The 24,710-nt window shown below is 37.5% G+C and overlaps 1 protein-coding gene across 1 annotated transcript in view; it reads left to right on the forward strand.

Annotated features, from left to right (window-relative positions):
• The window catches only part of grm8b (glutamate receptor, metabotropic 8b), a 146,093-nt gene that overhangs the window by 26,050 nt on the left and 95,333 nt on the right, over window positions 1-24,710 (forward strand). The window contains exon 3 of the mRNA XM_017484743.3: window positions 15,839-16,055. Coding sequence (XP_017340232.1) covers window positions 15,839-16,055 — 217 coding nt within the window. The remainder of the gene's footprint in view (window positions 1-15,838; window positions 16,056-24,710) is intronic.

Consider the following 24,710-nt stretch of genomic DNA (forward strand, 5'->3'; position numbering starts at 1 on the left):
TTTTCCTATTATAACCTGAAATCTGTGCAGTGTTATACACAGTGCTCTACACTAATTATTAGCTTGTTTTTTGTTTTTTATTAAGAAAACATGGATGTGTGACCTACCTTGTCAAGGGTATCCCTAGACTTGCACCCAAAGTCCCCTGTGATAAGCTCCAGGCTTCCTGTGACCCATTTTCCGCAATAAATAAATGACCAAGGATAATATTTTTGTCTCATTTGTTTAACTGGGGTCTGTTTATTTACATTTAGGACTTTTGTGAAAATCTGATGATGTTTTAGGTCATATTTATGCAGAAATATTGAAAATTTTAAGGGTTCACAAACTTTAAAGCACTGCTGTACAATATATGATTTAAAAAATCCACATGTGCCTAATGGATATGTGACAATCTTTTATAATTGCTTAATGTTTTCTAAACCACCATCAAAGGCATATCACACAGAGTAATGAATGTATTTTGATTTAATTTGATTTTTCCTGATGTAAGTTCTGTATTTTTGATTGGTGTTACAACTGACCAACGTGATTTTACAAATGTACAATTGTAACACAGGACTCCTTTTAATTTCAGTGAAAATATTCAGTGCTCAATGTAAATCACTGGTCAGTAATTTAACTCAAACCAAAAATTTGTCACTCCACATATTTTTATGTTTATGACATGAAATTACCGACCTGGCTACTCACCTGGTTCAGCAGCAAGGGAAACTTTACTGCTATAAAATAATAACGCTGAAGAAGGTGTAACTTGTGGACAGTCTGCATTTCATTAAGGACATTTTTCCTCAAGATCCAAGCATTGAAAGCCATTTGGTGGCCTAGTGCAGCTGCCCTTTCACACTGAACTAGCATAAACATTTCCGATAAAACAGACATGTTTGCGTAGGTTAATGGTAATATTTAATTGAAATATACTGGTTCTCAAAATTCTATAGAGAATAAATAAATGTTTGCATTATAGAACCACTGTTGTGACCTAACTGTTTAATTTTAGAAGCATTCAGAGGAAAAAGTATTTGATAGTACTTGTATGGGCAAGCTATTAAACATAATTTATACAAATATAGTACAGACCAGCACTGATCATTTGTATTGATTAGTATTTGCTTAATCTTTTAAGTAGGAAATATAAATAATTGAATGATAAAAGATGCACATTGCTTGTTTAAATGTGGCACTGTGGGAATTGATCCGTTGTACTGATTGTCCAAGCTAGGGGCTTAGCAGTAATACAACAAGCAGATTACACCATTGTAAAAAAGGACACATTGACTCATGTCAAGTGAGCAGTGAAAAATAGTTTGTAACACTTTGAGCCTGGAGCCTGACAGGTAAAAGTACATTTGTTTGACAAAGAGCAACAGCTCTTACAAAAGTAACCTTAAGCTATTGAGTGACTTAAAGTCATTTTTCCTTTCTGCACTTTTAGATGAGCCAGGCCTGAGCTTCAATGAGGTACAACTATTGTGCGATTTGATGGCAACGCATTTCTATTCTAAGCAATGACCAAACAATTGAAGCAAGCTCTGGAGTAGTCACTTTCAGAGTGCTTACTAAAGTGTGTTGTGGTGCCTCTGATATGTCGTGGATGCAGGGAATTGGTAGAGATGCTGGATTAACGGAGCATAACTTTGCAATATGTCATGTGTTCTAATCCTAGATCATAGTCAACAGAAATCCTAAGGCAAACATTCAATTTGTGCAGCATTATGATTATGCACTCAGTTGTGCTTTCCTGACGGCAGGTGGGCTTAAAGCACACCACGGTTTGATAGCCACAGTTAGACACAATTGGCAGCACCTGCACTGAAGCATAGGAGCATCAGATGGCTTGGACAGTTCTGGCTGGAATCCAGCAATTACCACACCAGGGGGCTCCATTACATGGGCAACAGCTATGGCCAAACCTAATGAGGCACAACCGTAGCAAACAGTATGTTTCTTAAAAGCATCCAAACACATTTGTGACTCTCCCTTCTGAGGCTGGGGAGGCTGTGTGACTGTAAAATAATACAGTCAGTTTTGTGAGAGGAATGAGACTGAATTTTCACGAAAGATTTTCACAAAGCTATGAATATAATTGACTGAGATTTCTCTGTTGTGCATCTTCTGTGAATTTGTATGGATTATGAAATGTGACTGTTTATAGTACAGCCATTGTACCCCTATATTACAATTTATTTACAAAATGGAAATCAAAATGGAATTTAAAAAGAATTACAAATGAAATGTAAGGGATACTGTAACAAGACCAAGCTATAAAGCAAAATGAACATGAAAATATTTTGAAAAGGAGTTCTATTTCAACCCTCCGCCAGGGTGAATATCACATGGATAGCTTCTTGTGTGCATGTACAGACATCCTGAGACCTTTAACAGAGCCGCAAATTAATTGTATAACATAGTATGTGATAAAAACACCACTTTCATGTGACCACTGGTTCCCTTTCGTTTCCTTTTTGATAGACCTGTCATCCCATTTCATCTCTCCACTGCGGCTGTAAGTGTACTTCATACTTTCTGAAGCCATTTGGAACATTCTGGACATGTTTAACTAGACTGAGTTCCCTTGTTAACTTGTTGTTCTTATTATCAATCACTTCGGCATTGTCCACAAGTTAGCTATGAAATGTTCCATTGTTTACAGTGTCACTCACATCTCAGTCCCTTGCAGATTGGTGAATAGTTTCTAATATGGCAAGCAATGCTAATGAGAGAAAAGCAACTCAAAACTAGCTGGCATCACAGAGTGGTGCCACAATTGTCTGAAAATACTAGAATGTAAAAATACACAACCCATGTCACAAGAGATGTTAGGAGCCTAGTACCAGCTTTGAAGGGGAGGTTTCCTGTATCTCCAGCAGTAGCAACATGCTGTTAAGTGGTTAAGTGTACTAGGGATGTAAGCAAATATGAATACATTATTCAGATTGAACATGTATTCAATCATATTCGATATTAAGTCCATCTAAATGAATACAGATACAATTAGTAAGTATAAAAAGGTTCACAGGGCATCTGGTTGAGACTAGAGATCATCGTGCATTGGGACTGGAATCCCACTGGATGCAACAAAAGAGTCATGTGAGTGGGAGGGTTTTGCCTTCATAATTTAATACTTTCAAATTCCATACTCACTAAGGGTGCCAGCATGAAGCTTGTGGGACAAAGACAACATTCATTTATGGATATTTTTTGGGGGTCTATTGTCAGTAGTTCATTCCAGTAGCCTGACCTAATTACTGCCTTAGTAACAAAATAAATCCATCTTGTGGTCTTTTTGTAATGTAACAAACCCAAAGACTGAAGTAAACTGATACATTATTATTAGGTTGTCAACTATAGACAATATTTTTTATTTCCAGAAAGTTCTACAGGACGTCTGGTTGAGACTTCGAGGGAAGTAGCTTGGAACTGGTCATGCTTGGCAGTTGAATAAAGTTTTGTTGCTTGATGTTATAACTTGTGAACCAAAAAATGAATTATTTTTCCTGAAGTCTTGTTTATTTAGTTATTTTTTTGTGTTTCCATGGACATAGTGGTAGGGTTCATAAAAAACAGTATAGCCCTTACCCACTTCTGGTTTAAATCCAAATACAGATAAAAGTTCAATATTTTGAGCACTAATTGTGTGGCATTGTATTACACCCCTAATGTCTACAAAGAAGAAAGTAAAGATGGCTGTATGACAGCAGTACTTTGGCTTTTTTGGAAGGTGCATGTGCACAGGAAGGTATCCAGATGATTCTCACCACCCCTGGTGTTTAGGGGGTGTGAAATAAAATGGGTGATTCCAATATTGCAATGTAAATTCATGGAGGAACATGGAGGAGTTGACACGCATACCTCTAAAGTCTTCAAAAGTGTTGTGCTGATCTGCGTTGCAATACATTCGGCAAATTCTTTTTAGACAGAGTTTTCTCTTCTTAAAATTACATTTGAATTCTAGAAGCTGGTTTTGAGACTTTAAATGATTTTCTTGCTGTTCGTTTTGGCTCATAATGTCACACAATATTTGAGCTTAGTAAATGAGGCCTCTGACAGGTTCTAATATCAAAGGATGTAAATGAAACATATTTCTAAATCCCTAAACTAATTCTGTTAAGATATTAGCACCATAAACGGCATTCAAGGTTGTTTATATATATATATATATATATATATATATATATATATATATATATATATATATATATATATACAGCAAAAAGAAACATCCTCTCACATTCAACTCCTTTTATTTCCAGCAAACTTCTTAACATGTGTAAATATTTGTATTAATAAAAAAACATATCTGAGACATAAAATTAACAAGTTTCACAGACATTTGATGAAATGAGAAATTGAATAATGAGTCCCTGAACAAAGGGGGGGTCAATATTAACAGTAACAGTCAGTATGTGGTGGCCTCCAGCTGCTTTAAGTACTACAGTGCATCTCATCCTCATGGACTGCACCAGATTTGTCAGTTCTTGCTGTGAGATGTTACTCCACTCTTCCACCAAGTTCTCGATCACGTCTGGGGGGACACATAGTTACATGCAATTTTAAACTGCAAGGACGATCAGCTGTGCTTCCTGTCTCGCTGTAGCACTGTCTTAGGCGTCTTACATTACAGACATAGCAGTTTATTGCTCTGGCCACATCTGCAGTCCTCATGTCTCCCTGCAGCAGGCCTATGGCATGTTCACGCAGGTGAGCCGGAACTCTAGTATATTCCCATTGATATGTAAATTTTTTCAGTACACCTGGTTGACCAGGAACAGGAAATTGTTCAACCATGACTTCCTGTTTCACAGGGGTATAAATATGAGGTAACACAGGCCAAATTCCCTTTGTCATTCATAACAATGGGTAAGACCAAGGAACATAGCTGTGATGTGCAGCAAAAGGTTTTTGAGCTTCACAAAATGGGGTGTGTCTATAAGAAAATAGAACAAGCATTGAAAATGCCCATTTCCACCATCAGGCAATAATTAAGAAGTTCCAGTCAACTGGAAATGTTGTGAATCAACCTGGAATTGGACGTGTGTCTATATCATCTCAACACACTGTGAAGAGGATGATTCGAGTGGACAAAAAAATCTCCAAGGATCACAGCTGGAGAATTGTTGAAGTTAGTTGTGTCTTGGGGTCAGAAAGTCTCCAAAACTACAATCCGAAGTCACCTACATCACCACAAGTGGTTTGGAAGGGTTTCTAGAAAAAAGCCTCTACTCTCATCCAAAAACAAACTCCAGCATCATCAGTTTGCCAGACACTGCTGGAACTTCAAATGGGATCGGATTCAATGGTCAGATGAAACAAAAAAAGAGCGTTTTGGTAATACGGTTAAATATGGTGGTGGCTCTTTAATGTTTTGGGGCTTTTTTTCTGCCAGAGGACCTGGACATTTTGTTAGGATACATGGCATCATGGACTCTATCAAATATCAACAGATATTAAATGAAAACCTGACTGTCTCTTCCAGAAAGCTTAAAGTGGGCCGTGGTTGGATCTTCCAGAAGGACAATGATCCAAAACATACATCAAAATCAACACAAAAAATGGTTTACTGACCACAAAATCAAGGTTCTGCCATGGCCATCCAAGTCCCCTGACTGAGTCCACCAGTGTGGACCTCGAAATTTGAAGGATCTGGAGAGATTCTGTATGGAGGAACGGTCTCAGATCCCTTGCTATGTATTCTCCAACCTCATCAGGTATTATAAGAGAAGACTCAGAGCTGTTATATTGGCAAAGGGAGGTAGCACAAAGTATTGACTAAAAGAGTGATCATAATTGTTGCACACCTATATTTAACAAAGATATAATTTTTTTGGATAAATGTCCGTTGTGGTTGCAACTGTTTCATATCCATGAGAGCACAGTATTTTTGTGTTTTTTTTTAAACAAAAGATCAAAAGGTTAAACAATAAAGACCATTTTTCATAGCCTTCTTTGCTCATATTTACCTAGGGTGCCAATATTAGTGGAGAGCACTGTATGTATGTATATATATATATATATATATATATATATATATATATATATATATATATATATATGATTGGTCATTTGGTGACAGGCTATCCCCAGAGGACAGCACACTTCACTCACTCAGTGATACGCTGATTAACTGTGACATTTTCCGTCTTGTCTCATTTCTCTGTTCTCTGATTCCATTATGCCCATCTATCAAGACTAACACTCATGCATGTGCACAACTAGATGCCCTCTCAGGTACAGATCAAATTAGAATGTCACTTAGGCTCACTGTGAAAATGTGTGTGTGTGTGTCTGTGTCTGTGTGAGCTTGTGTGGAGGCTGCAGCTGTTGTACAAACACCAGAAGATCAACAGCTGTATAGTTTATAATGTATTTCTCACCAATTACAGATAATGCCTTAACCTAAGGCTAAGGAGGACTTTTCTTATACCATGTATAGGTGTACAGAATATACCTACAAATACAATTAAAGCTTTCAAGAAGTGGTTTGTGAAATAGCTTAATTGTAAAGCAGAATATTTTCATGCTGTGCTATAATGTGACTTCTATTTAAACATAAAATGCACAGCATCCTCTGCTGTTTAGACTTCTGTTCCTGAAAACACACTCTGCATTTATGCTTCTTCCCCTCATCATTTTTTCATTAATGTTCACATTTGTCACTTGAGCATAAATGTGAGGGTGTGCTGTGTTCTTTGTGCATGTTGAATGAGTTATTAAAGTGATTTGTTTGTTATCAGTGGACCTTTTTAAAATTGTAGACTTTCTCCTTAATATGTAGCACAGGAAGATATAATCTTTTTAGTTTGCTTATTACAAACACATAAATGTGTAAGAATGTAGTGATAATTTGGGGGTTCCTGATGGATGGCACTGTCTCATGCCCTACGCATCTTACATAACCCTGTGTGAATTTGACGGACGCAGCAGGGTTAATAGTTACCTTAATTGTTGTCTTGTTTTTTTCTTTCTCTGTTCCTTATCCAGGGGCTACGTGTAAATGCCAACCAAATATCACAAGTGTCTGTCTAGCTAAGCGTGAGGTTTACTGTGCCTCTTTTGTCGTTAATGCACCAAGCTCATTGTTATCTCACCTTTTTTTGTGTTATGGCATTAAAGCATAAGGCATATTTTGCATTTGCTTTTTTTTTGTATATTATTTATGGTTTACAAAATGTGAAGAAAAGAATGTGAAGGTGATGCTTTAATTCAGTGGTTCTCAACCAGGGGGGTGCAAATTGTGTTCAAGAAGAAAAAAAAACACAGACAGGGCTTAATTTGTGTACTTGGTGTATTTAATTGCTTTTCAAATAGAATGTGCATAAAAAAAAAGCCTGCATTCCCTCTGTATTTTCTTGTTGCTGGGGGAGGTGGAGCTTGACCTGCCTTTTATCTAGCTATCAGTGCAGACCAGTGTTGCCAACCTAACGACTTTTCAGACCCCTTTAGCAACTTTTTAAATAGATAATCATAGATAATCATTATAATAATATCACATAATCACATGATAAGGGAGGCTTGGGGGGGGCTTTAGTTACAAAAGGTTGAGAACCTCTGTTTTAATTCAGTGCTTTAGTTGCCATTTAGGTTGGCAGTTGACTCTGACCCTGAGATCTTGTGGATATACTGTGCACAGATTTTACTCATGATGTATAGGTAGCAGCGGGGGCCCCTATTCTGATAATTAGAAAGTGATTGAAGGTGGAGAAGCATAATATTTTTCAACTGTGTAGGTTAGATAAATGTCTGTCTTAAAGGGAGCCAGGAACAAAAAATATTTGTTCAGGCCAAGATGTCTAACATAAATCCTCCTCCATTAGGCATCTAAAGGTAGGGGGCATTAGATCACATTGAGTGGACTTCTGGTGTGACAAAGTGGTTTAGCTTGGTTTCTAGAAAATACCTTTACACTGAGTTGTTCCATTCACTGACTGCAGAAGCAATATATGTATAGTGCAGAGAGGGGCATTTAGTGGAATTTTCTTGTGGATGAAACATTGCAGTGTCAGTAATAGGTGCGATTAACACCTGAACAGTGCATTGAGGCAGCACAGGCTGCATATGCTAGAATTCCAAGGGAGGATTTCACCTTATCAAAGTTATAATCAAAAGCAATATGAAATTCACATAGGGATTGTCTGTAATGAGTCATATCTCTCTGGAATATATGCTACCTACTGGTTTAGGAGTTAGAGAATCAAATAGCATTGTAAGGAATAGTCTTTTGGGTTTTCTTTAGGCATCAGCACTTTTTCACCCTAATGATATAGTCTGTCACTCAGCTGTCTTGGGGCTTTGTTCTCTGGCCTTGCCAATTATACATGTACCCATGTTGTTCCCTGTGATTAAGACTATCTTGAGTAATTAGTCAGTGCTTGGCTGTGTGAGCTGACACACTGTGCATGCTGGGAATGGGCAGTTAATTTCTTCCAAACAAAGTAGAGTAATAGTAGATATGCCAAACCAAACAAAGTAGAGAAGTGACTTTTTTTAAAGAAAGAAAGAAAAAAAAAATCATATTAAGCACAAAAGGAGTGATCTTTGCATCTTTACCAGAAAAAAGGTACTAAAGTAAAAAGGTTACATATTTTGAACCCTTAGTATGTATCAGTCACACTGAAAAACAAAAGTAGTTTACCTTTAAACCAATTTAAGTTGCATAATTGAACCTTAAGTACCACAGTCCTGCCTTTATTTGGGTTTGAGAGTAAAGCTTTAACTTTCTATACACAAATATGCAGGGGCACATGGTGGCTTAGTGGTTAGCATGTTCACCTCACACCTCCAGGGTTGGGGTTTGAGTCCTGCTGGGGCTGTGTGCGTGGAGTTTGCATGTTCTACCTGTGCTGTGGGAGGTTTTCTCTGGGTACTCTGGTCTCCTCCCCCAGTCCAAAGACATGCATGGTAAACATTATGAATATATGATATTCTATATGACATATCATATTTGATATACTAAACACTATGTTTTAGTAATGCATATACTGTATGTACATTGTAATAAAGAAAAAAAAGGTTTTATGTACAATGCCCTCAGTAAACCAGGTTGGAGGATCCAATTTTAAGCTTTCTGGCAGAGGCAGTCAGGTTTTCATTTAATATCTGTTGATATTTGATAGAGTCCATGATGCCATGTATCCTAACAAAATGCCCAGGTCCTCTGGCAGAAAAACAGCCCCAAAACATTAAAGAGCCACCACCATATTTAACCGTGGGCATGAGGTACTTTTTCATACCTCTCTGTGTGCATCAAAACCACCTCTGGTGTTTCCTAGTCACCCAGGTATACTAATTATTATTATTATTATTATTATTATTATTATTATTATTATTATTTTAAAAATATCAACGGAAATATACTTCAAATATGTATTTTTTTCATATGAATCTATAGGGTGCCAATAATTGTTGCACACATATTTAGCAAAGTTTTTTTTTTTTTGATAAACCCGTATTGTGATTGAATTGTTTGATATCCATGAGAGCAGAGTATTTTCATGAATTTTTAAAGAAAAGATCAAAAGGTTAAACAATGAAGCTCATATTTACCAAGGGTGCCAATATTAGTGAAGGGCACTGTAATTCCTTAAAGCTATGGTGATTTTTTTAGTCTTCAGTAAGAATACTTTGTTCCCATTTAAATGTAACCCTTGAAATTATGTTTGAATTATTTTAATGAGAGAATTGATAGTTGTCAGAGAGTTCCCCTCATACCGAATGCTGGGGGCTCAGCAGCCTGAAGCGCGCACTTCCGGGTTTTTGACATTGACTGTGTTTACTTTTTCACATGTGTTTGTCCTGTCTCTGCCCTATATTGTATTGTTATTGGTTGTGTCCCTAAGTCGTCTCACCTGTTCTGTGTATTTAAAACCCTTGTGTGTCTTTGTTCCCCGTGCAGTATCGTTTCAATGTTTTGCAGTCTGAACATTACAGAGGCTTTTGTTTCTGCATTTGGTTCCATCGTGTCTTGATCTTGTTTTGTTGGTTTATGCTTTTGGATTACCCTTGTTATCGCTGTTTGAACATCGCCCAACCCTTGCCTGTTCTGCGGATTACGATTTGGATTTGTATGCTTGCCTGCTCGGCTGATACGCGACTATAGTGTTCAAGTTATAGCCTATAACTCATCTAGTCAGATACCATGTCACCATTCTCTTTGTTTTTCCGGTTAAGAGCCATGAAGAACCATTTTGTGGCTCTAACACCATAGTTCACAGAATACAGTCTGTTGCAAGCAACCCAAAAAAATAAGGTTTGGCTTGGCAGATATCTTTCTGTTGTGCCTGCCAGGGAGACTTATGCTAATGCCATCTCTAAATCGCCAGCCTCGCCTTTGAGAAAAAAAAGCAAATCTTGTTTGTTCCTTCCTGCTGACAGAATCTCAGTGAAATATACGGATCCTTCAGGCCTTTGCCTCATTATCACCATCTTCGAACGCATTCCCACATTTGGGTTAGCACTATTAGTATGTCTACTAATCAACCAATTGTACCCCAATTCTTTGATGTGATTATTTGCAGTAGTCTTGTTTGATGTTTAAATTAGAGAAATAATTATTCAACTCTCCAAGCTGTGACACTTTGAAATTTACCTTGGCTTTGCGCTGCAGGAGGGAACTTGGAGTTGGCGAAAGCAGCTTACTGTAAATGGATTATTGTGTTACTGATTAGAAGAACTTCAAATGTGAAACACCTACTGAAAGGCCTGACTTGACTGGGGTGGGAGAAGGAGACATGTGGGCTAGGAGTTTTTCTCTCAGTGCCAGGGAAAGGCTTGTCTGATGACCACATAGGAGTGGAATATATATATAGGACTTCAAACCTTGTATCTCTGTGATGCCCTGGTGAGACTTACTGCAGCATAGACGCTAAAGGGGCTCTCCACTGAGAAATAATGAGCAAGAAAAAACGGACCTAAGTAAAAATAGAGAACAACCTTGGGATTACTGCATTTGCTAACAGTATTAGTGAAAGTCTAAATGTGTGAAGAGAAAACACATAATAATTAGATTATACTGCCATGGAACGTATTTTTGGTTTACAGTGGCACCAACAATGAGCCCCCCCCCCCAAACCCAATGAAGGACGAGGACTAGGTGTTCTCTCTGCCATTATTTATTTATGTTTTATAAGGTCTGATTGTGTCAGTAAATGAACTTGCTTAATCTTAAAAACCAGCATGAATAACATTTGTCATGAAATGCAGCGTGATACCTTCAAACAGGATGTAAGCAGATATATTTGCTCCATCTGCAAATGCCACTTACATCACTAATCACGTCACCTTTTTTTTCCCAGAGACACCCGCAAAACATCTAAAATTATCTCAGATGCCTAATGCAGGTGCAAAGTTTCCCATATGAATTGAAGGCGAGAGACACAGATAGCACCAAATGCATGGTTCCACACTTCAGCTCAGACAGTAGCCTCCGGAGTGCACATGCTTTCAAATGGAGGTGTGAAGTTGAAAATGGCACACCAGCGGCAGTTCACACATGCAGTGTGTTTGAGGAGTGCAGTACCAGGCTGAATGAGAATTTCTTACAAAACTGTAGAGAAATCAGAGCAATAGGCAATTCATTGCGGTGGCAATGGCTCTATGTCTGTCGTTATTAATTGTCTGAGTTTGAAGTGATCTAAATGAGTCACCACATTCAATGGTTTTCATTCAGAGAACAAGGTCTTTGTCTAAAGAAACACCTCATTTGTTTTTTCTACACTTTATCTAATCCAGTCTTGAGTGTTGGACACTGAAGCAGTGGCTGTGGTAGAAAAAGATCTCCAAGGAAATAACTTCAACACCTAGGAGACAGAGCTGGTTGAGCACAAACCTAACATATGCTTAGGCATTTTCTGTTGTCTTAACAAACAGATTTGGCTCAAAACACTTTTAGGATCACGTAACTGTGTAATAAAAATAAATAAATAAAATTTAATTGGCCATCAAGGCAAAAGAAAAAAAAAGATCAGGCTTGAACATGCAGATAGAGAAAAAGGAAACTAGAGAAAGTGGGAACCCAGCTAAGCCTACTAGTAAATAAACATTGGCAATGGTACAAACAGGTTAGGGGGGTTACTTTAAAAATATATTCCCTTACAGTTACAAATTACTTCATAAAAAATGTCATCAGTAAAGTAATCAAATTATCACAATATGAAAGTAATGTAATCTGATCACTTTCGGATTACTTCAAGGTCACATTTGTACAGTAAATAAAGTCAAGAGAAAAGCAATATGATCTAAAATCTAAAAACATGTTCAGTGTTTGGATTTGTTTTAATTAAACAAGTAAAAAAGTAAGTAAGTAAGCAAATAAATAAATAAATATCACTGTCCCTGATGCATGTAACATTATGTCACAAAGCTAGGGTGACCATATTCTGGTTTTCCAAAAAGAGGAGGACACTTTGTGTGTGTGTGTGTGTGTGTGTGTGTGTGTGTGTGTGTGTGTGTGTGTGTGTGTGAAGGGGTAATGGTGGTTCTTAATAGCGTTCAAAACAGTATTACTATGAATGCAGATTTTAATACACTGAAAATGACACACTATTAGCATCACATAGCCCATGTTTTACATTGTTTCCTACATTCTTTTGAATTCCCATGGAATAAAATAAAATATCAGATACCATGAGTGTACCTTCTGCAATCATTCACACATTTGAATGACCATGTAATACAAAGCAATGTGAGAGCATGAAGGTAAAAATGACCTTATATGACCATGGGCATTGTTTAGACTCAGGACAGTTGTCATTTTCTGCTACAGTATGTTGATGCTGTACACAACAGTGCTTCACCTTCGCGCATTCACTGAGAGTCGGATAATGGTTGAGAGGCAGGAATTTGGCCAGTAGTTGCTGCAAGCCTTTTATAATCGACCTATTGGTGTGTGAGAAGGCGGGATTACAGAGAGGGGTTAAAGCAATGCAAACATGCACACAAATGATGCAGTTTAGACTATAAGCACATCATAATGAAACTCAAGCCGAATCCCGGACATCTTCTGGAATTTAGAAATCACAGCCAGGTCCGAAAAGAAATGTTTGGGAAAAAGAGGACATATGATCACCCTAACAAAAGCATTTCAGAGAACAATTTGTGTTAATTTCTACCAAATTAACTTTGCACAAAATTTATTTGCACATGCACCAAGTGGTTGTGAATGTGAGCCACGACTGGCAAGAGAGAACCAGAACTATAATCAAGCAGCTTTCTACTGTATGTCACAAAATTAATTTTTTTGGTTTTAAATGAAAAAAATTATAATCCTGATATTATTCCATTTTTTAAATTTTATTTTATTTATTTATTTATTTTTTTTACAAAATGTAAATGAAATCTGATGACTTTGTTTTTTTTTTTGATGGATTACAGTTACCAATATATCCTAATTATGTAACACCGTTACATGTATTCCTTCACTCCCCAAGCCTGGGTACAAACAGGAATATTTATATGCAGAGTTTAATGACATCACATTTGGTGGACCAAAGTAGGAACAGCCAAGACAGGAATGAATCTTCTGGGACAGGGTCACATTTGCTGATACCGCATGAATGACAACACTCATATGTGGCTACATCTATAACTATATTTATTTAATTACATGCTACAAAAAAGCACATTAATATATTACAACCAGATTCTAGCTACATAGTGGCAGAGAGACGTGTGTAGCCACTGTACACTGCTCCTCTATTCACTCCTCAGTGTGTTCTAATACATACAGGACTATTTACACCAGCACCATGTCGGTTCTGCACTCTCAAAAGCTATCAGGAAAATTATATTATATAAACTAAATATGAAACTTTTTGGAAGACTTTTTGTTAAAAAAAAAAAGTTAATTTCCCTTATGTATGGATACTTCTGGGACTTCATAAAAAATTAATGTTATTTTTATTTTAAAAATTTTAGTAGAATTTTGTATTAATTTGGTCTGTCGATTGAATTCTGCTTATTATTATTATTATTATTATTATTATTATTATTATTATTATTATTATTATTATTATACTGTATGTTTTTAACTATATTATTTAATTATTTATATCAAACTTAAGCGTTTAATGAAGGAGGGTGTTGGGGGGGAGTAATGAAATATGAAATCCCTCTGTGCAATGCAGTTTGTGTACTTGCCTCTTGGACGTAGTCTTTTAAATTAAGGTTAATTAGTACTGTCTTAATGTAATCTATCGGTATTGGCTTGCTTTTCTACATCTGACAGTTCTATTATGGGGGCAAACACAAAGAACTGCGAGCAATCGAGCATTGAGTTAAAAGATACCAACGTGTAAACAAAGACATAAACAATGAGGACATGCTTTAAGTTCAAGCAGCTTAGTTTTTCAAACAGGCTCAAAATTGCTGTGATGGCTATAAAGTTATATAAATATATAAATGTTTAATGGGCTACAGTATATGTACTGCATGACTTGAACTTCACATTGTAAGTTTTATGAGTGTGAAAATTGTCCTCTGAGCAATTCCTAGTATCTTACCCCCACCCTCTGTTTTACCACCCAGAATGAAGGCATCTGGATGGCCACAGTAGCACTACAGAATTAGTGCATGATTTATCACCCATATTCACTGCAGTCCTACAGTAGCAAAACTAGAGTCAGGTGGTTTCCTTAACTGCACAGATGATAATGAAGGGATAATTTTTCACAACATATTCTGTACTGCTGTAATTAGCCTTTCTTGATGTACAGTATTGTGATTAGCCTGTATTGTCAGTGGGCAATATACAGCATGTTTGGAACTGTTGGCATTTAATGGCCTTATTTTGCTTGTAGAGATTGCTGTTCAACTGTTCTTAACTCTAAAAGTGCTATAATGTCATTGAGATGTAGCAAAATAATGCAAATTGTGATTTCAGTGATCGCTCACTCAAGCTTAGGCATCCACTTTTAGATAAGAAATAATTTATGAAGCCTGACAGGCTGTTTGACAGGCATTGTCAGTGAGTACATTTCCACCCATCTAAATTAGTGTATCACCGCATGGAAATAGACATCTGTAATTTCCATTAAACTAAACATTTTTGTATTTAGGCTGCAATAAATGTACACATTTTCCCCCACCTGTTAAATTACCACATCCCATTGACTCTTATTTGAATGAAAGGTCTGTGTATGTCAAGTCTACTCTTGGCACATCTTATTTGCAACATCTTCAGGAGAGTTCAACCTGTTTCCATGACATGCCACCACCTTCCATTCCACCCTCAAATTCACAAACAGATCTATGCACACATGGTTGATGATTCACAGGCTGATCTCTGGCATTTATATTCAAAAGCTTGCAATTTATAGTCGAGGCTGAGAGAGTACCGCTGTACCTGCACGACCAGCAGTGAGTGTCATTTGTATTGCTGGCAGGCTCTCGGAGCGTCTCCCTCTCTCACCGAATGCCGATGAGCTCAGCCTCTAGGGCTCTGACCGAAAGCCTGGCCTTTTGGCTGAGGAGAAATCAATCAGGCCGTCACTTACCTCCAAAGAGCCATTATCCACCCTGCCTCACTACTCACCAGAGCCCCCCACCTGCTACATCTCTCTTCTCACTTACATGATGTTGCTATATTATACATATATGATGGATTCAAGTTCAAAAATCCACAAACAGTGAGCATTTTAGTATTAGCATTGATTTTTTTTTTATCCACAAGACAGGAAGTATTGGTTTCCTAATGCAGCAATAGCTCACTTAAAGTTGGTATTTGATAGAGGTCTCTCAATTTGACCAGGTAAAACTTCATTATAGTTTTGTCATTGGAGGTCCACCACTACATGTCCTACAAAGTTACCAAGAGTTCTAACAACGCTGTCTTACTTCTTCACAGATTCCTCAGATCAGCTATGCATCAACTGCCCCAGAGCTGAGCGATAATACCCGCTATGACTTCTTCTCTCGTGTGGTGCCGCCCGACTCTTACCAGGCACAGGCTATGCTGGACATTGTTATGGCAATGGGCTGGAACTACGTCTCCACGTTGGCCTCAGAGGGCAACTATGGCGAGAGCGGTGTCGAGGCCTTTGTCCAGATAAGCCGTGAAACTGGTATGTGAAGCAGTTATTGAATATATGTAAGTGCTCATACTAGTTCAAGATGTCTTTGCTATCTGACATGGTGTCGAATTAGCAGCTCCAGAATGGCTGTAATGTCACATCACATTGAGTTAGAATGGTTGCATTAGAAATTTATTATTAGGCTTCAGTTTTCTGCAGGTATGAGAATTTCTTTCAGACTCTGTGTCCTCAAAGCAATTGATAGGTGTAGATGGGTTTGAATCTGATGGTAGGCAATATAGTGTGTATTTGCTTGGCCATTGACCAGTGTTGACTCAAGGGATTGTAGAAACTGAATAAATGCAAAGAAGTAACAGGGAGTTGATAGAACATTTGCTGTTTCAACAGCGGAAACCTTTAAGTCAGGTCAAACACTTTAGAGTGATACATAATCTCTGTAAGTTTAAGGGGTTTCCTCCAGGTGCTGTAGGCTGATTGACATTTCAAAATTGTCCGTGGTTTGTGAATATGTGTGCTTTTGTGCCCTGTGGTGAGTTGGCACTCCAACCAGGGTGTGCCCTGAGTTCCCTGTGATAGGCTCCAGGCTCCCCTGCGACCCCATGTAGGATAAAGGGAATATGGAAGGACTGGATGTAGAATGAGGAATGTAAGCCTGGGATCCTGGGAGTTTAATGGGTGAACTATGTAGTTTGGTATCTTGCTCTACTAATGAAAACTCTAAAATCTCTTCTTTATTCCTTGCTTAGTTTTTAAAATGCATTCTCTCTAATCAGTGATAACCTTTTTTTTGTTGTACACATCATTCAAATAGTGTATCAGAGTGATGTTGGCACAAGACCAGGGCCTGTCACATTTACACAGTATTCTAATCTATTAGGAAAAAAGACAGGACCTTAATGATGCATGTGAACATAATTATGGGGACAGGTTTGGAAATGGACTTGCCAACCAATCCCCTGTGCATACACAACTGTTTGCCAAGAGAGGTCATTGTAATGAAATTATGCTCGCATTGTGCTGTGTGATTGATTTATTATTGCCGTGTACCATGCTTGCACTCTTGTAGACACAAGGCTGGTGCATTAATTAAGTTGTAATTATGGAATTAAAATTCATAAGCTGAGCCATCCATGTGAGCGATTAACAGTTTTCACTGTACCTCCAGGCTCATTGTGTGTGTGTGTGTGTGTGTGTGTGTGTGTATCTAGTGTAGGTGTTGAAATCTGTTTTGGTGAAATCTGCAGTGCTCATCAAAGGTACATCAAAGGATAATGTGACATGCTCCATAAAAGTGGTTTCATGCTTTGCTCAAAAATAGCTTTTTCTAATTTAGAAACTGAACTTCCACTCTTCTTCAAGAGTAGAATTTATCATACTGCTTCTGATGATGAAACTTGCTATAAAAAGATACCATAGCTTTTTTTTTTTTTTTTTTTTAATATAAAGAAGCACTTTTTATTGCAGACGTTTTAGGAGCACTTTCAATATCTTGCAAAGGTTTCTTAAATGTAACACAGTACAGCATATCTCCAGCCCACACAGCAGGTAACGTTCAGCAGGTCAGTTAAATCTCGAGCACAGGTTATTATCCATGTGGAGTTTTGCATGTTCTCCTACTGTCTGCATGAGTTTCCTCTGGGTTCTACAGTTGCCCCGTGATAAATTGTCACGTCTACGCCGGAATTGGCATCCAACTACAATTCCTAGAATACAGCACAGTCTACAAACATGGTCGCCGAGGACTATAACCACAGACGCTTTCACGGTCACACTCACCTGATTACTGATCACACACACCTAGACATCACAGCTATATTCACAGTATTCTCACTCCATGCACTCACTGTGAAGTTATATGTGCTGTGTCTTTGTGCTAGTCAATACCAAGCCATTTATTCATTGATTATCTTTCTGGTTTTTGATCTAGTTTCTGGTTTTCTTATTTGATCTTGCTTGCCCTAGCACACGTTGTTTGTTCATTGCCTGACCCTTGCCTGAAAGCCGATTCTGCCTTTGGATTATCATATCATCTCAGGGAGTTTTTCCTTGCCACCATCGCCTCTGGCTTGCTGATTAGGGATACATTTATCAATGTAAAATTGAGATTGGAAATGTATATATCTCTGTAAAGCTGCTTTGTGACAATGTCAATTGTAATAAGCGCTATACAAATAAAACTGAACTGAATTGAAGTATGGCTCTGTTTTGTTTGCTACTTTTAATAAAACATTGAACACCTGCACCTGAACATATCCTGAAAGAATACTTCCCGTCTCCTGGACACAGCAGGTCATGGCGAGTGGCGTAGTCCCTATCGGCACAGGACTGCTTCATAGGAGAGCAGCAGATCAACGTGCTTTAGTGCCCACTTTACTTCGCTGGTCAAGTGGGGCTTCTGGACTGTACAAAATCGCCCAGTTTATCAACCTGCAAAAACCTGCATTGGCTATGGCCATTTGGAACCAAGGGCGAGAGCACACTGTTACCTGTGACAGCTTCCTGCAGCTATTATAGTGAGTTTTTGACCATTCTCCTGATGGGTAGAGAGTCTGTGGTGACTGGGTGCTGTAGTCCTTAGCGGCCATGTTTGTAGGCTGCACAGTATTCTGGGAATTGTAGTTGGATGCCGATTCCGACGTAGACATGGCATGAATGAGTGTGTGAAATGTGTCATGTGCTCTGGATTCAATACAAATCTGACCAGAATAAATTGGTTACTAAAGATGTATGAATGATATCACCAGGTTTGGGAGTACCATAATATACTGTATGTGAACAATGTAAATGTTGGCAAAAGGAAATTACACACTTGCAACCAAGTGTCCTTGGTTTGGTGGATCTTCACATATCTATTATACTCTCATTTATGAAATTTAAACAGAACTCAACAAAGTAAAGAAATCTAGTGAATTGTACACCTTTTAGATCGCTTTATTGACCTCAATGCTCAATTCCAGATGACAGCTGTAGTGGCCAAATGTGCACAGGGACAAATCTTTATGCAAAGTGTTCAGAGAGTATGATGGATACAATAATATAATGTTTGAAATACGTTTTCTAGATTGTGGTGATTTTTCAGGTTAGGGTAGTTGAGCAAGTCACACAAAGATTTGGCCTTATGCAGATTTGGCAACCTCAGGCATTGTCATTCCTGTCCAGCACATCAGAAAGTGGGTCTGATTTAAAAAGTGCAGTGTGTCATTCTGAGATGTGACATGTGCATGATCTATCATGCAATATGCTTGTAGCAATGTTCTATCCTTCTGTTTGAGTGTTATGTGCAAGGATACACTCTTGGCTGGAATTTGAAAAGTGTATTGGACGGCTGGAGATAAGACTGTGACCTTGCACAGGATCAATAGTTTATAAGTCTCTCATCTGTTTCTGTAGCTTGTCCTTCATCAAAACAGCCTATTGAAATTGTTCCCATTTTAATTTTTTTTTTTCATGTTCAGTAGAATAAAAAAAGGTTTAAATTGCATTTCTGCAGTTAGGAGGCAATTATTTAATAACTTTTCCAATACTAGTAAGACAATTTCTGATGTATGAATCCTTGGAATGTCAAATTGAGCATACATACATACATACATACATATATACATATATACATGGATACATACATACATACATATATACATATATACATATATACATACATACATGCATACATACATACATACATACATGTATACATACTGTACATATATACATACATATCAATGATTTAATCCAGAGAGGATTTGTTGCCTATGAAGCTCAGTTCTTGTCTGACCAAATTGATATTGTGAAAGGGCTTTGTAAATTGACTTGGTCAAAACAGAAAAAGGCAAAAGCACCTTAAATATCGACTAAAAATGTTGCTTAGTCTCTAAAGATGTTTATGACCTCTAAAGTGCAGAGCCAGGTGTAAGGTTGCACACCATCGGCCAATCTGATTGGGCAATTCAAAAATGAACATCATGCTGTCTGCATTACTTTTAAACACTATGCATGACTGCATATAGAAATGTGAATTCTGGGATCGTATTCTTAATTCAAAATCAAATCAACTTCCTGCCTGTTTAATGGAAAATTTGTGAAATAATCTAGCTGCTATTCTTTTCCCTATTTGCCAGTGTTGCTTTCAAGTATTATACAGTTTTGAATTGAAGAAGTACCATCCAGTCAGACTGTCCAGTAAGCTGTTTCCATGAGTAAGCCTCTTCATGAGTATTAGTCTTAAAGTCTGCACCAGATCTTCATATATAAGATTGAGGCTAACTAACATGCAAACAGCCCCCTAATGGACAGGTAACATTAATGAAGTTGATGCTTCCAGGGATGATACATATTGAGGAAATGCTGAATTGAGCTAAATTGAGGTAATGCTACCATTCTGTCTTTATCTGGCCATCTGGAGATCTTTTGAATACTATGTAGTCTTCTACTCAGCCTTAGAGGTCAGGTACATAAGCATTTAGTCTTTGGAACAGATAATAAAATAAACAAACCTTCTGTAAAGAGAGTGTTTGGCCATTTGATCAGCATGACAAGACGGTGTAATTTTCACATTTGTACGACAGAGGTGCATACAGCCTCTGCTTCTACATTCACAGCACCTTTCTTTCCAAATTTCCTCCAAATAAGTTATCTGATCTAATGCCTTTTGATCGTTAACGTAATCTCTTTATACCCAATTTTTCTGAAGTATCGCTTAGAAGTAAATGTTAAACTGATTTTTTTCCAGTTATGCTCTCCATGGTTCTTTTCTTTTCTGTTCACACTGAGCTCTATATCTCTTGGAGGATAGCCCTGAATTGCATAGCTGGATATCCCTCCCCTACTTTGCTCATGTGGCTATTGTAAAATGTCTGACTCAGAATCAATTAGACATACCTGCAATATCGCCACAGGTAACTGAGAATAGTGTATGTCATTCAAAGTCCCCACAGACTTGGAGGAGACTTGAATTCACCCCCCTGCCTCCCCCTTCCCGTTTACGAGACTTAATGAGCCCTTAACTGCCAGAAAGAAATTACGTCCTGTTCAAGGGGAGGTAGTAATAGAATATTCTGTGGAGAATCACATAAAAAGCTACTGGTAGAGTGGAAATCTTACCCTTAGATGCAAAGGCACTGACCTCATTGGCTGGGATAAGCTGTCATGGATTAAGAATGCATTTGCATAATGTTATAGAAAGATGAAGCTCAGTCTTGAAACTCAGCCACAGAACCACCTCATTTGAACCTCCATTCTTTCTGAATTTGCAGAACGGCTAACTACCATGTAGGAGGGACATCTGCAAATAATAATTTTTGGAGCAGAGTAATCCTATTAGGTGAAATATTTCAGACCTTCTTCATCATCCCATTTTACCTTTGAAGTATTTTTATCTAGTTGCTTGCACCTTGTCTTTTCTCTCCATGTAGAGATTGACTCCCAGTCAAGTAGTTTCTGTAGCAACCCCTCCCATGTGCTAAATTAGATGAACTGCTTTGAAAGCTTAAAAAAAAAGCAATTTCTGAAAACAAAAGGATGCTGTCTTGCTTAACCACATAGAGGTGGTAGAGATGTAAACAGTATCACGCTGTAGCTATTATAGAAATGTAGATTTATTTTAAAAATGTAGTGCACAGATCAGTATCAAATTTGACCTATCTATCTATTTATTTGATAACAACATGCAAACAACATGCACTCGGACACTTTAGAGAAATAGACAGAGGATGGTTTCTTTATAGAAATATATTACCAGTGTATTCATAGCCCCCCATCTTTTCTTTCATCTGTAAAAAACAAAAAATTGAATATACATTTCTTTTGAGTCAGAGTAGAGACATTAAATGTAATAAATCTTAACAGGAAATAGCTGCATGACATTTATCACACCACAGGAAATAAAAAGTAAAACGGTCTATAACGGTTCTTTACACAATTGTATTCTGTCCTGTGTAAAACTTTAAATGCTTGTATAACAATTTACTAGATTAGTATAAAAAGAGAGAGAATATAAAAGAGGCGGATATAGACTGTGGCACCTGCAGTTCCTAGTTAGCTTAAATGAGAACCTTCAAAATGTATATCCAGGTGCATCTCAAAAAATTAGAATATCATGGAAAAATTCTTTTTTTTCCCCTGAAATTTAATTCAGAAAGTGGAACTTTCATATATTCCAGATTCATAACACATAAAGTGAAAGCCTTTCACTATTTCAAGCCTTTTTTGTTTTAATCTTGATGATTACGGCTTACTGCTCATGGAAATAAAAAATCCTCTATCTCAAAATATTAGAATAAAGAATTTATAATACAGAAATGTCGACCTGAGAAGAGCTCTAATCAGCTAATGAACTCAAAACACCTGCAAAGGTTTCCGGAGCCTTTAATCTCTCAGTCTGGTTCAGTACACATAACCACAAGCATGGGGAAGATGAAAGTAAATGTTGCATTTCATTTGGAAATCAAGGTCCCAGAGTCTGATGGAAGAGTGGAGAGTTGCTTGAAGTCCAGTGTGAAGTTTCCACAGTCAGTGATGATTTGGGGTGCCATGTCATCTGGTGGTGTTGGTCCACTGTGTTTTCTCAAGTCGAGAGTCGATGCAGCATCTACCAGGAGATTTTAGAGCACTTCATGCTTCCATCTGCTGACGAGCTTTATGGAGATGCTGATTTCCTTTTCCAGCAGGACTTGTCACCTGCCCCCAGTGCCAAAACTACTAGTAACTGGTCTGCTGACCATGTATTACTGTGCTTGATTGACCAGCCGACTCGCCTGACCTGAACCCCAAAGAGAATCTATAAGAGACACCAGACCTGACAATACAGACGAGCTGAAGGCTGCTATCAAAGCAACCTGGGGTTCCATAACACCTCAGCAGTGCCACAGACTGACTGTCTCCATACCATGCCGCATTGATGCAGTAATTCATCCAAAAGAAGCCCTGACCAAGTATTGAGTGCATAAATGAACATACTTTTCAGAAGGTCGACATTTCTGTATTATAAATTCTTTACGCTAATATTTTGAGATACTGGATCTATGATTTTCATGAGCTGTAAACCATAATCAAGATTAAAACAAACAAAAAAATATTTTTTTTTAAATAAAAAAATAAAAAACAAACAGTTTATGTGTGATGTAACTAGAATATATGAAAGTTCCACTTTATATATATATATATATATATATATATATATATATATATATATATATATATATATATATATATATTGTTCTTCATTGTTCTTCATTATTGTTCTTCAAAAAGCATAGATTTCAAGAGCTAAATTCATTAGCTTACATGTTAGTTTTGAGACAGAGACTGAAGCAGCACCCTAGATGAACTCTTAATCCTGTCATTGGTAGCAGTGTTGTTTGTTTTTTTATCTGCTGCAAGCTCTTCCCTTCTGTCATGCAAAAGGGGACAGGTTAGTACAAAAAGCATCCAAATCCTTTACACTTTATTTGTACGTCACCCGGGTATTTCTACTGTACAACAGTTGTTTATATTTGTTAGTGTGAAGACACTTGACAGTATGTACAGTCAACATCCTCTAGAATAGTACATAGGTATGTGATTTGAGATTCTGCTCCACTCTGGATCCAAAAATGTAAAAATAGCTCCTAGAACTATGGCCTGAATTCTTTGTTGGAAATGCATGTGGAAGGTTCCTGAATTCATGAAAAGGGTTCTTGCAACAATCTCAAAATAGAATATAATTCTTTCTGAAAACTAAAGGAACTCAAAAAGCACCTCCCTTGAATTATAATATGGTACACAGTACTATGCTGAAGCACTGTAACCCATCCTGAGCACTTTGCTCAGCTGAGGCTGGCCTGCTGTAAATCCTAAGGATCATTCGCAGCTCAGCTGGTGAGAGATGTGTTCCAGAGAACATTAGGAGCACTCTGTAGCTCTAAAGTTGTCTTTATATCCAGATTACTAATCTACTTGTTTAGCTTTGGCTATTGCTACTACTTAGGACTATACGTCTTACGTTACATTGCAAAACATTCTGGGGCGGTTCTAGGATTTCATCCATGGGGGGCTTAGCCCTCAGTGAAAATGTTAAGCAAGAGACAATTGCCTAATTAGTGCCTCTTTGTAAATCGAGACTACTATATTACTATATAGTAAATCAAAAGTACCGATGTTTAAATTGATACCAAGTCGATAATGTTTTAATTATAAATGATGTAATGATACCAGTCTTGCACTCTGCGGTACGGCTCAAATCGTTACACGTATATTGTTTGACTGTCTGTGTGCATCTTTTTTTAATTAAATGTCTCTCTTTAAATAAGGAGAACCACTGTGATGGGCTAAATTAAATATTTTTTTTTTATTTGAAAGGCATGGTTTTGTGGGAGAAATAGACACAAAACACAACCTTGCCTTGCAAACAATTATAAGCAGTAAAACATAAATAGCAACACTTTTTACAACCACATGAGAAGATGACCATATCTCCTGGATCTGGGCAAATTCCCCTTTGAAGTACAATTATTTTTTAGATTAAACTGTGTCTCCTGTCTTTCATAGATGCAAAACGTTCAATATGTTTGTCCTGGTCTATGCAACTTAATATATCCCTTTCAACTGACATCATAACCAAGTGATGGAGCCTGTTTTGACCCATCGTTCCCCTGAGCCAGGTGTGAGTTGTATATTACAAGTTTCCTGTAGAAATAAATACTAACAATTTGT

Source organism: Ictalurus punctatus, chromosome 14 (genome assembly GCF_001660625.3).
Source record: "Ictalurus punctatus breed USDA103 chromosome 14, Coco_2.0, whole genome shotgun sequence".
In the NCBI taxonomy this organism is placed as follows: Eukaryota; Metazoa; Chordata; class Actinopteri; order Siluriformes; family Ictaluridae; genus Ictalurus; species Ictalurus punctatus.